A 15,405-nucleotide genomic window follows, 5' to 3' on the forward strand; every position below is an offset into this window, starting at 1 on the left:
ATCTACTCAGGTAAGTTGTAATTCAATTGGTCACCTAGCATGACTGTGCAGCTTTATTTCTGTGTTACAATTTCATTGGCCACCTGTGGGTGGCCAGGCCCAACTGCATGGCCTTTGCCCTTAAAAGCTAGTCTGTGAAACAGAGAGAGGTCGCCCTCTCTGTAAGAGGTGCGGCCTGGCCAGTCAGTTTGATTCTTGATGCTTGGCACGAAATAAAGCTTTGCTTGACCTTTGCTTTGTATTAGTCTTGCTCCTTTAATCACGGACCCATTATTGAGGGACCTAACAGAAGGTATACTTTGGTGTTTGCAGCAGCTGAAAGTGTGGTGTGATGGTTGTGGTCTCGGATGGGAAATATAAATATGGCATGGCCTCGGGGACTCTGTGGGAGAGAATGCTAACTGGGGTGAAAGGCCCATCTTAAGCTTATGTAAGGACTGCTGTCATTTCCTATGTCTCTATCTTGCCTGATGTCTGAAGGTAGTGTCTCAACATGGCTTATAAGGAAATTCTCACAAGTAATTTCATCATAGCAACAGCATGATGAAATCCCTCACGCATTTCTGGTGACTACATGGGAAGTGGCCTGGAACTCTTCCTGTAGTTCTGCCACTGAGAGAGCCAGACTATGACTGAGAGGAACTACATAAATGAATCACTCATCTTTCATTTCTTTCCCAAACACCTATTTCACCAAGGTTTCTTCTCACTGCTTATTACCCTTGATTTATCTGTGGCATTTGACTTGGAACCACATCATTCTCTGAAACAATTCTTCCCTTATTTTCATGTCCCCAGTTTCCTTAGGTCCTTGTTTTTCTCTGATCATCCATCTCTGTTACTCTGTTAGTTTTTCCTTGTCTGACTGCTCCTAAAATGTTGGTGTTGTGCAGGATTTGTCCTTTGCCTTTTCCTTTCACTTTAGAGTTTGTTTCTGGTCAATCTTGCCTGCTCCAATGACTTCAATCATCTTTTTGTATGTTGATGACTCCCGAAAAAGTAACTCTACCTTAGGTCTCTCTCCTGAGTTTTGTGTCTGTTGCTCTTTCCCACAAGGTATTTTCACTTCAGTTAGCTTCAGACATCTCTATATCTACTTATGGAGAGTGTCCAGAATTCTGGATATCTCTACCCGGTTGACCTATACTTACCCCAAATCCAAAAAATACTCATAATAAAAAAAAAATATTTATTTTTCTCTACCCACAGTACTTTCCTCCTGAAATTTTCAATCTATCTTGAAAAACAGTACCACTTTCTACCACTGTCTGCCCAAATCTTAAGTCATCCTGAAAGCTGAGAATCATTTATTTTTCCCTTTCTGTCCATCCCTCAATTTATTTGGTCTGTAATTAAATCTTATTGATTTCAGTTTCTGAATGTATCTGACCTTTAGTCCTTCTTTTCCATTCTGTTGTCTTAGGTCAGGCCTTCATTCTCAGTCCCCTAGATGAATGCAGTAGACCTCTAAGCAGTTTTGGTTTCTATTCTTGCTCCCTCACTCTATCTTTATGCCACCATCCATGTGATCTCTCTAAAATAAAAATATCATGTTATTCCCCAATTGAATGTTTTCAATGGTTGCTTACTGCCCATAGGATAAATTTGAAGTTCTGTCACTGTAACTTTAGAAGATATTCTATGGATAGGCCCAAGTTAAGGGGTGTGACCTTTACTTATTTCTATGCCCAATTATTGCCATGTAGGGATATGTGTCCAGTGTTGCTAGATTTTCTGATTTTTCAAGAGATTCAGATTTTTATGCACAATCGTCTAATTTTTAAATAGTTCCTCAATTAAAAAAATACCATAGTACTGTTTAGGCCAAATCAAAAGCTTCTGCTGGATGGATCTGTCCCAAAGCTCCCATATTGTGACTTCTGGCTAGATACATAAGGAAACTGGATTGTCAGAGCAGGGAAAATGTTAATGGATTTAGGGGAGAGGAATAGCAGAGGAAGATGGCCTGACTCTGGGAGTAGCTTCCTGGAAACTAGGAAGGGAATGAGTTTGGGGAGGGGCTTTTCTCTATTTCTTTAAGTCCTGTATTTTGTTGATCTAGAGATGAAGTACTCTGGTGGTGACCTAAACTCATATGGAGGCTGATTGTGTATATATATTTCTAGTGGGTAAATATTGAGTTTTTTGGCTTTGTGATTGTGTCAGATCCTGCTAGCCCAAAGGAGGAGGAGAAGGAACTAAAACAAGCTTTTATTTTATTTATTTACTTATTTTGCTTTATTGCTTAGGGTCTTAGAACACTGGTGAAAGGGGCAGAGGGAGAGAATCTCAAGCAGACTTCCTGCTGAGCACAGAAACTGTTGTGGGGCTCAACCTCACGACCTCAGGTTGAGACCTGATCTCAACCTCAGGTCTGAGATCATGACCTGAGCAGAAACCATGAGTCAGACACTTAACTGAATGAGCCACCCAGCTGCCCCCTTGGATAATTTTCAGGATCAAAGATATAGCTCTTTCGTCTTAGAGCTATGGCTACTACCTGACTTTATTTACCCTTCAATTTATGCCCAATTCTTTGAGTTTGCAACTGGATAGACTTGAGCATCATTTGATCAATTCTGTTTTATTTGGGGCATGGATTATTCAAATATCTTCACTCTTACTGTTCTCTCCTTTTTCAGAAGTTGCAAGTCAAGACCACAACTTGATACATCAAAGATGTATATTTTATATGCAATAAATGTTGGATAAAAGAAGATCGTTTAAAATTTTATTAATCTAGGAAAAAGATTTTGGGACTAATTTGAATAAGGTGTGGGTAGTGAGAAGGGATCGATATGAAGGACTATGTATGTTTATCACTGTTAAAGGGTTTAAATTACTTAAACCATTCTTGTCCTGAGATTTATCAGATAAGCAAATGTTGGCTATGTATAGTCTGTTTAAAAACAAACACTGCTGTATTACAAACTTATGAGCTATCTCTTCTAATTTCAGCTCTTGTATTCTTAGTAGCTTTTGCCAAGGTAGCATGTATGAACATTAGAAGAATTTGATAACAGATAAAAATAGTTTGTAAAACAATCAGAAATGCTAAGTCCTTACTTCTCAACTTGGGAGATTTTACCAAAGCCTTGCTTGCTGAACTGTTCATCTTTGCAGGAGAGATTTTGGTGGTTGAGTACTTCATTTTAGTCTTCATTTTTCAGGCTTCTGTGGATTAAAATGTAATATTAGTTCAAATGCCTCAACTTTAAAATAAACAGAAACAACTGTGGCTGACTCAAAATAACATTAATAACATAGCCACATAAAGAAAACAATTATTTCAGTAAAATTTGAATTTAGTTTCTGAAAATATATCCATATTGAAATATAGTCAGAGGACAAAAAGAGCTACAAAGAAGTATTAAACTTTACATAGTGGAAAAAAAAAAACCTTTACATAGTGGGTTATTGTTGGTAATATTGATATAGGATTCTGAAATATTTTTACTATATTATAAAACAGAGCAAATAAGTAGATGTGTTGATACTGTAGGATTTTTACTGCAAGGGAAAGGAGATACAAATAAAAAAATATATCTAAAAAAAAAAAAAAAAAAGGGCGCCTGGGTGGCTCAGTGGGTTGGGCCGCTGCCTTCGGCTCAGGTCATGATCTCAGGGTCCTGGGATCGAGTCCCACATTGGGCTCTCTGCTCAGCAGGGAGCCTACTTCCCTCTCTCTCTCTCTGCCTGCCTCTCCGTCTACTTGTGATCTCTCTCTGTCAAATAAATAAATAAAAATCTAAAAAAAAAAAAAATATAAAAAGCCACGGGAAAATCTCTGTAATGTTAAATCTGAATCAGTACTATCAGTGTGCCCCTATCTTAGACTCTAAATACTTTTTCCTCTAAAAGGAACCAGGACTCTCTGGGTTTGGGCTGAGAATGTAAAGCGAATATGGAATATTCAGTTATGCCAGAAAGCAGTTGGTCATTCAAAAACTTGTGAGTTTGTGTCAAAAGAACACAGGATCCCCTTCAAAGGGTTTCTCACTGGCCAAATTTGGCACAATTTGAGCATCAGAAAGAATGGTATTTCTTTTTGGTAATTCACTATAAAGCATTTAATGCAAAAAGAAACCCACCAGTCCATAACATTCCTTAAGAATGAATGAACAAGGGATTTATTCATTACATAATGAATGATAGAGTTAGAAAAACCCTCAGTGTAATACTTGATACAAGCAAGGATCATCAATGGATGCTGTGCCTTGAATGTCAAGCTGGGTCAGAGTACCTTATTGAAAGAATATTGCATTTTCTCTTATAAACTGCAGAAAATCCCATTTTCATTCAGTAGGGTACCATTGTCTGGCTTCATCATCAAGGTAAGGTGGTGGTGCTTTGATTTGTGAAGGGAGCAGGACTTCTCCAGCTTAAATTCTCCCTTACGTTGCTTGAAATTCTACTAATAGTTTACTCCTACTTGCATTAAGCCTTGCCTTCTTTTTCCTAGATTAAAAAAAAAATTGGTGTATTCCAGAGGTGATTGCTATTTAAATCTCTTACAAACTTTATATGAATCAGCTCTTCTAGCAGGGTAAGGGATGAACATTTGGTTACTACGTTGGAGGACCCCATGAAAGATAAACTTCACGCAACTTTATTTTTGTTTCTGAACAACCTTGAATGAACTGAAATTCCAAATTTTCTTGTTTAGATGGAACTAGAATCTTATACACAACCATCCTATTTACAACTGGCTTCATGAGCAAGAATCTTCAAAGGTAGAAAAACGCTTAGGAGCAGAGAACCTTAGATGTCATTTGTAATTTTCCTGAGCCTCTAAATCTATGGATGAGTAGGCTAAGACTGAAGTGAAGTGCCTTGCTCAGGATCACAAAAACAAAACTGGGGTGAGAGTCTAGTCTACTGATATCCATCTTTATGCCAGAGCTTCTGCACCATGTCTCCTCTCTCCCTCTTTCAATTGTAGGAAGAATATAATCAGAACTGGCAACTTAACTTCAAATGCTTGGCCAGTTGTCCAACTTTAGAAATAATGAATTTCTAAATATGATAGTTAATATGTAATAATAACATGTGCAGTTAGGTAATCTTACTGTAGTTAAATTTTAAGTTTCCAGAAAATAGTTCAAATAATACCCTGCACACAGTAGGTATCCAGGTAGCACTTTACTGATAACATGAAAATTGTAATGCTGGATTGTTGTTTTTGTTTGTTTCTCTGTTTCCTTTTGTATCCAAAAATCCTTATGTCCCAGAAAAAAAGTTCTCCTGGATGGACATTAACCACCCCCTAACCAAAAAACTGTTGCATTTTCAAATAAATCTGGGAAGTGCTCCTATGTATATTATTCAACCTCTTTTGAAGTCAGAACCACATTAGCATAGTAAAGTTGTTGACAGTCTTTTGTTGGAGATTCATGGGTACTTTTGTTTAATTATTTTTGGAAATTATTTGATCTTGTAACTTTCCCCACTACTTCTATTAACACCCCTATTAACATGGACTATCTATTATCATGGTCTAATTTGAGATAACAAATTAGAGGAGGAATTCTGCTCTAAACCAAAGTTAGCTTTCTGATTTAAGCAACATAGATAAGAAACTGAAATACCACATTTACAATGGAGTGATTGACACAGAGAAAGTCAGCTGCTTTTTAAGAATCAAATGATAAGGGGCATGTGGGTGGCTCAGTGGGTTAAAGCCTCTGCCTCCAGCTCAGGGTCATGTTCCCAGGGTCCTGGGATCAAGCCCCGCATAGAGCTCTCTGCTCAGCCGCCAGCTTGTTTTTCCCTCTCTCTCTGCCTGCCTCTCTGCCTACTTGTTATCTCTGTCCATCAAATAAGTAAATAAAATCTTAAGAAAAAAAAAAAAAGAATCGAATGATAAATCAAAAGCATAGTCAGAAAAAAGAATAGTCAGGAAATATTTCCAAATCCTATTCTAAAAAAACAAAGTGTTTTCTTTCTTTCTTTCTTTCTTTCTTTCTTTCTTTCTTTCTTTCTTTCTTTCTTTCTTTCTTTTCTTTCTTTCTTCTTTCTTTTTTTTTTTTTAACGAAGTGTTTTCTTTAAACAATCTACAAATCTTTTGCTTTAAAAAATATAATCACGGGGTGCCTGAGTGGGTCAGTGGGTTAAAGCCTCTGCCTTCTGCTCAGGTCATGATCCCAGAGTCCTGGGATCAAGCCCTACATTAGGCTCCCTGCTCAGCAGGAAGCCTGCTTCCCCCCACCCACCTCTGCCTACCTCTCTACCTACTTGTGATCTCTGTCTGTCAAATAAGTAAACAAAAATCTTAAAAAAAAATACAAGCACTCTTCACCATTTTTTCAGACTTGAAATTTACTCTCTACTCTCCTATTTTTAAGTCAGAAATATTTCAGAATATATAGCAGTATAAAAATCACTAGTTCTTTCATGCTGCTTTTCCCAATAATATAAGCAAATATTCTTGCACACTGGTTCTGATACCTTACCTTAGTTATGAACATGAAAGGCTCGTCTCAAATAATGAAGTTTCTTGTTGTCAGCATTTTGGTAGTGGTTGATGCTATATTCCAACTCTACTTATATACGCACTTGGATTAAGCAATATTGGGTGGCAGCGTTTGATGAATGAGGCAATGCAAATAGCACCAGTTGAATGGATTAGATTGAGTGGGAGTATACCTTATTCCCACAGCCAAATCCTAAACAGAGCTTTTAGATTATTTTAACTGTAGCACTTCCAAAGAGTTATAATCAGTTAATCTTTAATTTTTATGAAAGCTCTATGACGTGGGCCCTAGGTACTGTTTATTGCTCAAAATAAAGCATACAAGGGCAAAGACTTTCATTGCCTTTCTCTTTTCTACTGGGAAGTCAAAAACTTCAGATAATCTTTTTCTGATTGTAAAAATAATGTATGGGTGCTCAGAAAATGGTTAAATGATAGGAAAGCATGTATGCTATATTTCCTGACATTCTTTTTCCAATACAGAAATACTATGCATATCTATTTTTCATAAGAAAGAGAATCTACTGCAAGTATTATTTTGTAAGTTGCTTTTTTGATTTTCCAATTAATGTAACAAATATTCTTTTATAGGAGGCTTTATAAAACCCTCAATCATGTAAGTATAGCATAACAAATCTTTTATTGATTAACACTTTGACTATTTCTGTTTTTCTCCTTTCTTTTCATTTCTAAAATTACCACTGTTGCAACAACTGACACCTGTATGTGTGTGTGTGTCTGTTGCGATTCCTGGTGAACTTTTGCATGTTCACTGGTAGCACAAATTCCTAGTAGCAAGATTGCAGAACCAAAGAGTTTGTGCACCTTATATATTGATAAAATATTACTCTATTGAATTTCTAAAAGTTTGTATTGATTTATAGGTTTTTAATGACCCACGGAATGTTCTTTTCACCATAGCCTTAGCAACAATGGGTGTCATCACCTTTAAAAAGTTTGCCTTTCTAGTGGAATTTAAGAAACAAAACAAATGAGCCAAGGCGGGGAAACAGAGACAAACCAAGAAACATACTCTTAATTATAGAGAACAAACAATGGTTACCAGAAGGGAGGTGGGCTGGGGGATGAGTTAAATAGTTAATGGGGATTAAGGACACCACTTATCATGATAAGAACAGAGTGATATATGGAAGTGTTGAAGCACTGTATTATACACCTGAAACTAATCTTATACTGTATGTTAACTAACTGGATTTTAAATAAATAAAAATTTTTAAAAATTTGCCTTTCTAAAGAGTGGAAAAATATCTCATGGTTTTGAATTTTATTATATTTAGTGAAATTAAGCATCTTTAAAAATATATTTATTGTCAGTTTCTATAAATTATTGATTTATGGGACTTCTTTATGAATTAAGAAATGAAACGTGTTATCTGTGTTGAAAAATTTTCCCCAGTACCATTTGTCCTTAGATAAATGGCATTTTTTTGATAATATATAAATTCTCAAATCTCATGTGGTCAAATTTAATTATTGTTTTAGAATTTCTGGATTTTGTGTTCTGTTTCAAAAGACCTCCCCTCCTCTAAAATTATAAATAAATTTATCACACTATTTTCTAAAATTGTATTGTCTACTACTTCGTACCTAAATCATTGACCCACTATCATTTTTAGTATATAAAGAATAGGATTTTTTCCCTTCCAGTGCTTATCTCAACCACACATGTAATCCAATTTAGACAAAGTGAAGTTTCATATGTTATGTTGGGACTAGCATGCAAAGGGCTGTAAATGCAGCAATAAGGAGTTGGAATTTCATTCTGTAGTCAACAGGAATCTTTTAAAAGTTTTTTATGCAAGTGAGAAGTATTATAAAAAATGTGTTTTGTGAATGTAATTTATGGTTGTGTGAAAGAATATCTGAAGGAATGAAAGAAGAGAAAGACAGGAAACAGAGCCCAGTCAGAAGGCCAATTGAAATACCCAGGCAAAAAAGCAGTGAGGGCAGGTACTAGGGCAGTGTTAGGCCAGTAAGGAGAAGATGAAGGTGATGAGTCCTGCTGGCATTTCATAGAGTCCTTAAATATTAGCGTGAGAAAGGGCCCCAGAGATCCCTGTTCCAGTTCCACTAAGTCATTTAGCTAGTTAGTGGCTGAATCAGGATTAGAACCCAAGTTTCACTCTCAGCTCAGGGCTGTGTCCACCACAGAGCCTCCACAACTCTTTTTGGTAGTGTTTGTATCAGCTCTGGACTGGGGAAGTGAAGAGATGAAGGGAAGTGAGGGGGCTGTCAGTGGTTCAGAGTAGGAAACTCATGTGCAGTGTCCTTTTTCAGGCACAAGTAATGAATCTGACATGGGGCAGATGGAGTTTGAGATACTTGAGGAACAAATATGGAAATTTCAGCACTGACCTGGAATTAAGTTATGGGTGGGTAGGGGAGGCCAGAAGTAGCAATCTGGATTTGCTACATGTGGATTTCATTTGTTACAGCATGAGAATTGATGATGTAGGAACAAATGAGATTGTCTCAGTTGAGTGTGGAACAGGAAAAGCAGGCTATGTCTAGATGGAACTATAGGGAATACATTTAAGAGGTGGGAGAAGCTAATGAGTTATCAAAGAAGACCAGAAAGAACACTAGAAAAAAGAAAAAGTCATATATTATGAAGGCTTAAAGAGAAAACCATCTCAAAAAGGAACATATGGTAGATGATCACTACAGAGACGTAGGTGGAGATTAGAGACCTTGGAAAGAGTCCAGTAAACATGGGAATCTCCAAGAAACTGCAGTGGATTGCACAGTGGAGAGGAGGAACTGAGAATTCTTCAAGAAATACAATAATGAAAGGGAAACAAAGAGAAAATTGTATCTTGACAGTACCGTGGAAAATGGAAAATACTGCTTACTAGTTAGACGACCTTGGGCAAGTTACTTGATACTTCTAAGCTCTCAGTTTCCTCATAATAATTTTCTTTATAGTAATAAATGAGCCATTCAGTGGCTCATTGAAAGAATTATATGAGAAGTTATATTTTAAACCCTTGGCACAGAAGCTGGCACGTAGTGGGAACTTAATACATGTTTTTATTATTATTATTGATTTTTTTATTGGAATATGGCCCTCTTAGGCTTGTTTCGCTGTAGAGAGAAAAAGAGAATGAAAAGAGGGGAATGAAAAGGAGAGGACTGGTGTAATAAAGTCCCAGAGGAGACAGAGAGAGGGGAAAGAATACTAGTGGAATGTTTGGCTTTAAAAAGGAGGATGTATAATTCTTTAGAAGAGGAAGAGCAATAGAATGGGAGAGATTATGGCATTTTAAGGGACATGAACTTGATAGTCTTGTAAAAGTGGCCTGAAATCTTCATAAAGTAGGTTGTGAGAAGAGTTATAGAAATTAAGAGAAATAAGCATGAGTTTTAATTTTTGAGGGTAAGTGGTTCCTTGGAGAATGTAAAAAAAAAAAAATTACAAGGAATGGGGAATTACTGTTCATGGATATTGAGTTTCAGTTTTATTTTTTATTTTATTTTTTAAATTTTATTTTATTGATTTTATTTTTTAAAAGATTTTATGTATTTATTTGTCAGAGAAAAGGAGAGCACAAGCAGGGAGAGCAGCAGGCTCCCAGCTGAGCAGAGAGCCCGATGCAGGACTCCATCCTAGGACCCTGGGATCATGACCTAAGCTGAAGGCCGACATTTACCTGACTGAGCCACCCAGGCATCCCCGAGTTTCAGTTTTAGAAGATGAAAAAATATTTGGACATGGGTTGTGGTAATGGTTACTCAATGATGTGAATATACTTCATACCACTACACTACATCCATAAAATTGTTAAAATGATAAATCTTAACACAATTTAAAAAATGATTTTAAAAAAGATTACAAAATGGGAGTGAGAAAAATGAGAAAGATGAGGTTGGTTGTAAAGGAATTCTAATGTTCCTTATCTTGGAGGTTAGAAAAGTTCTGATGCTAATGGTTGTCACAATGAAGTTTTGTGGGTGAACTGTGGAAGAGTATTAAAGAGTCATCAAAACAGGCAATGGAGTCACCAAGATTGATATCAGCAGAGGCAACATTACTAGAAAAGAACACGAGAGTCCCTGTCAACATGAATGGAAAGAAATTAACATAAGTAGAAAATGAGAATGTGCCACTTCTCTGTTGGCCCTGGGAGATGGGCATACACAAGGAAAATGGGTGGGTTTTGAGGATAGTGGTATCACCAGGGGAAAGCCACATTTTAGATGATAAAAGGAAATAGAAGAAGATTTTTAAGAAAAAAGGAGGGAGACGTTCCAGGTGAAATGTTACACAAAGTCACAAAAAACAAAAAACCCCAAACAACCTGGAAGATTTTAATCTATCAAGAAGTAATATCTTACATAGAAATTCATTAGTTGATGATTCACATCTGAACAACAAAAAAAAATGTGTGAAGTATAATCATTTCCACAGTTGCAATGTGTTTTAGTCTCTGCCCCAAGAAGGCTTCCAGAAACTTACATTCAACAAATATCAAGTGTACATAACTTGCCAAGGACAATGTATTCCAACAGCTTAATTACTTTCTAGGCATCAAAGTGTGCATGGGACACTGCATGAAAATTTTCATTTCACTTTGTCTTATTATCTACATCTGATCAACTGGAAAATGTGTTATTAAATCACTAACCACCTCTCATATGTCAGGGAATGTCCTTTGATTAACAGTTTCCCTCTTTTAAAATACTGATACCCTTTATCATGTTAAACCTGGTGGTCTTTCTTTCCTTATTGTGAATTTTACTTCGAAAATAAATTCATTTAATTAGACTGATTTCCTGTGTGGAGGCTTCTTGTTAACATGCAGAGTTTGTAAGAAATTTTTATTAAAATACATGCTAATTATGGAAAATTTGGAATATAAAATATTTGATGCCCTAGAAAGTAATTAAATGCTTTGGAAAGAAAGATACCTAGTAATCCTTGTAAGGAAATTCTGCCCTCCTAAGATCCCAAAGTCCCAAATGATGCTGGGTTTACACCCATCTATACTACAACAGAGTGCTGCCTAGTAATGGTAATAGTAACAACTCAAACAATTGTCCAGTGCTGGGCTAAGTGTTGGAGGTATAGTAGTGAACAAAACAAACTTTTTCCTACCCTCCGGGAGTTTACTTTCTTTGGGGAGATAGATATGGAGCAAATAATCATACAAATAATTAATTTATAAACAGTGATAAATAAGAACTAGTCTGGTAAAGAAGATAAGGAGTAGTACTAAAGTAGTGTGGTCACAGAAGGTGGCATTTATGCTGTACTCTGAGCGTGTGAAAAATCTGTGGAAGAGAGGGGACAGAGGGTGCCTTCTGGGCAGAGAAAACCCTAGGGGCAAGGGCCCTGACAGAACTTGTAGTATTTAGGGAACTAAGCAGGCTAGTGTGGCTGGAACTCAGTGGACAATGAAGAGAGTATAATGTCATGGGGTCGGTGATGGAAGGGGAGAGAAGCCAGCTAGGGCTGGGTCATGAAGGCCAGGGGAAGGAACTAGGATTCTATTCAAAATGCAATGGGAAGCCAAGGAAGTGTTTTAAGTAATATGGGATGTGTCTTGGATTTTATTTTCAAAAGAGTGCTCTGGCTGCCATATGAGGAACAGATAGAGGGCAATAAGAGGGAAGGAATGAAATCAACGAGGAGTCTGCATTAGTTCAGTGGTGGTGGTGATGATGATAATAGTGATGGCAGTTACAGAGTCTTGGCCATCTATCTCTAATTGTTACCATGACCCTGGCATTTGAGTATGATTGCCTTCATTTTAGAAGTAAGGAAATAGAGATTGAGAGATTAAATAAATGTCTTAGTAAGTAGCAAAGCTAGGATCTGAACTCAAGTCCATCTTGTTCTTTCTCTTAATCCATGGGGATCATTGGTAGAATGAGGTATAATTAAATTCCTGAGCCTGAAGGTCCTTTCATCACCTTGTCAAGTTTGCATGTTCTTGCATGGTCAGAAGATCTATGAAGGTACCGTGCAATTTTACAAACCCATTGTTGGGTACTAGAAAATTACTGGAGGAAGAGAGTGTCCTCAAACTTTCCTAGCTGGTAGGAGGGAGAGGAGATGAGGAGTATGATTAAGCTTGGCAATGCTATATGACTTCATTCTGGGAGATTTTATAGGGGAGCAGGAGGGAGAGAGTGAGATGGGAGGATGATCACATTATCCTCTGTTTCCTTGGGTATACTGGTTTCACTTCTTTCTTGGGGGAGGTCAGAAAAAATGATGTGGAGGAACAGGAGGTTTAAGTTTGGGGAACAATGAGATAGCATTGTTCTTACTCAAACTGAATCACTTCCTGTCTCCAAGTCACTGACACTCCGAAAGTTTCTACATACCCCTTACCTGGACCCAGGAGAGAACATTTCTCCCAGAAAGAGGAAGGAGTATGAAGAAATTTGGCAAATCAATATATGACCCAAACCCATGTAAGAGGAGGTAGGGATGTTATAAGTATTTAGGAAAACTTTCTTTTGTTCTTCACTTAGCATATGTAAAGTACATCTATGCCTTCCCACAGTTTTCCTGGACTCATGCTTACCCAATCATTTTTATTCACTGGCACTACCTGTCCCTTCAACTTTTCTAACATCACAGAACACCTCCTCTCCCCACTGTACATTTGCACCATTGGACTGCTTGCTGTTCCTCAATTCACCGGACACTTGCACACCTCCAAACTTCTGCTCAAGCTTTTCCTCTTGCTAGAGATCCCTTTTCCTCTTTGTCTGTGAATCCTCTAAGATTATACCTTAGTCATCTTTGTTTCCCAAGCAATTATTGATAGAAGGCACCCAGTAAATATTGTGTACTTTGTATCTGTCCTTGCAAAATCCCTACATAATAGATTAGGCAAGTATTTCCCACTGAATAGATATGGAGACCCTGTCCAAATCCCAAAGATCTACTGAGTGGTGGAGTTGAGACTGTAAACTGAGCAGTGCGGAATTGGCTGTAATACAAAATGACAGTTTTATATGACTCAGCGAACAGAACTCAGGTCTTCTTGTTCCTGGGTCAATGGCCTTTCTAAATCATTTAAAGAAGCTGACTTTTTGCTTGGCCATGGCCCTGTGGTTTTAGTGTGACCAAACATTTCGAATTGTTTAGTTCAGTGTGTTGTTTTATTCCCCTCTGGTGCCCCTCCCCATGCCTCACATACTTTTGAACCAAATCTTTAATGATTTTTTTTTTTTTTTTTAAGAAGCAGAGTTAGAATGACCTCCAATCCCAAGCTTAGACTCAGGGTTTTCTCCTTCCCTGCAGGGCTGTTCAGCTCTTTAGGTCTTAGTTTCCTCATCTCAAAAATGAAGAGGGTCTATGAAAGCCAGGGTCTTCCTATCCGTTTGACTCTTTCTTGTGCTCCTATACAGGCTCCCACTTCAATCCCTCCCTTCCCCTTTCCCTGTGCTTGCTACTTCAATACTAGCAGCTGCACCAGTCCCTTGACCACAAAAGATGTCATTCTCAGAAAAATGCACAAACTCTGCCTGTGCCTCCCTCCTCTCCTTTCACTGCCTCACAGCACATAGGATGACACAGGGTTAGACAAGGGGACAATTAAGTAACCTGGAGTCATGTCTCAGGCAAAGGCAGATCTAAAATTCAAGTAAACCATGGACTTGGCTACATTCTGTTTTAGGGCACAATTACAGAGAAAAACAAAGTCTGTAGCATACATACACAGATTTGGAAAACTCTTAAGTGCTAGAGAAACACTAGCACTTAAAAAGAAACAACATGGAACAAACTGGTCCTTGGTTTTAGTTTAATTCTGAAGTTTAAAGTTGAGATCATTATTTTTCTTTTACTTACAATTTTTAGAGTAAAGCTGGTCAAGTAATATATAAATTATGGATTTTGTAAAAATTTAGTGGAGCATAAAAATTCAATAAGCATATGCAGAGTTAAAATAAAAGCTTTATATGTATAAAATATAAATAAAAGTTTTATTTAAAATAAAAGTTTTATATATATATGTATGTATATATATATGCTTTATATATTTACAACAATTTTGTCAGGGAGGTATTATTATTTTCCCTATTTTATATGAGAAAACTGGGGAACAGAAAGATCAAGTAACTTGCCCAAGGATCCATGGTTAAAACCTGAAGCACGTATGTTTTCAGGATTCATGAGGTGCTCTAGATAGGGGTGGAGGAACGTAAACTTCTGGGTTTCAGATATTCCTACTTATCACCCACACATAGAGCAGGAACTCCATATTCATACTTGGTTTCTGCTTAAAGTTTACTTGGTCAAAAAGGTTTTTCTACAAGAAAACAAATTAAAGCTTTGAGAATATGTATAAATCCCTGTCATCTGGATTATTTAACCTTGTAAAGGGAGAGTGAAACTAAAGCCCAGTTCATATACCATCACTGGCAGTCTAGTTGGTGAGTAGATTTAGGAGCACCATAAGGAGTAGAAACCCTGTCTGAAAAAGAAATAATGCAAAGAACCCCAAGAGATTTTTAAAAAATCAGTAATTTATTTATTAATATAAATATGGTTTGTATGTTTAAATTTTAATGTTTGTCCATTATAAAGTTAATTAATCAGACTTTGTTTTCAGTACAATAGTGTATTAGTTACCATGACAAGTACTTCTGACTTTTGAAATATTGAAAGAAATAGTAAAAAAAAAATGTCTTTTTAAACTCATGGCTGAACTGTAGGGGAAGTAAAGAAAGTATAGTGTTCAAAATATTGGGAGGCAAGAAATCTTGGCTTTTTCCTAAAGTTGTCTACCAAATGCTAGAGACAGGGTAAACAACTATGTGAAATGCAGGCCCCAGGAGATAAAGCCCAGGATATGCCTAACATGGGGATTCTAATAATGCATGGCCTAAACCTGAACATCCAAAAACCTGCACTTGCAGTAGAAGGGTGGTTGAGATAAATAAACCTCACTTG

General features: G+C 37.0%; 1 protein-coding gene across 1 annotated transcript in view; it reads right to left on the reverse strand.

Annotated features, from left to right (window-relative positions):
* IL33 (interleukin 33) overlaps positions 1-15,405 on the reverse strand; it is a 46,144-nt gene that overhangs the window by 18,133 nt on the left and 12,606 nt on the right. Inside the window, exon 2 of the mRNA XM_032849600.1 lies at positions 3,067-3,174. Coding sequence (XP_032705491.1) covers positions 3,067-3,163 — 97 coding nt within the window. The 5' untranslated portion in view covers positions 3,164-3,174. The remainder of the gene's footprint in view (positions 1-3,066; positions 3,175-15,405) is intronic.

The sequence above is a fragment of the Lontra canadensis genome, unplaced genomic scaffold (assembly GCF_010015895.1).
Source record: "Lontra canadensis isolate GAN:19392208 unplaced genomic scaffold, GSC_riverotter_1.0 scaffold234, whole genome shotgun sequence".
Taxonomy (NCBI): Eukaryota; Metazoa; Chordata; class Mammalia; order Carnivora; family Mustelidae; genus Lontra; species Lontra canadensis.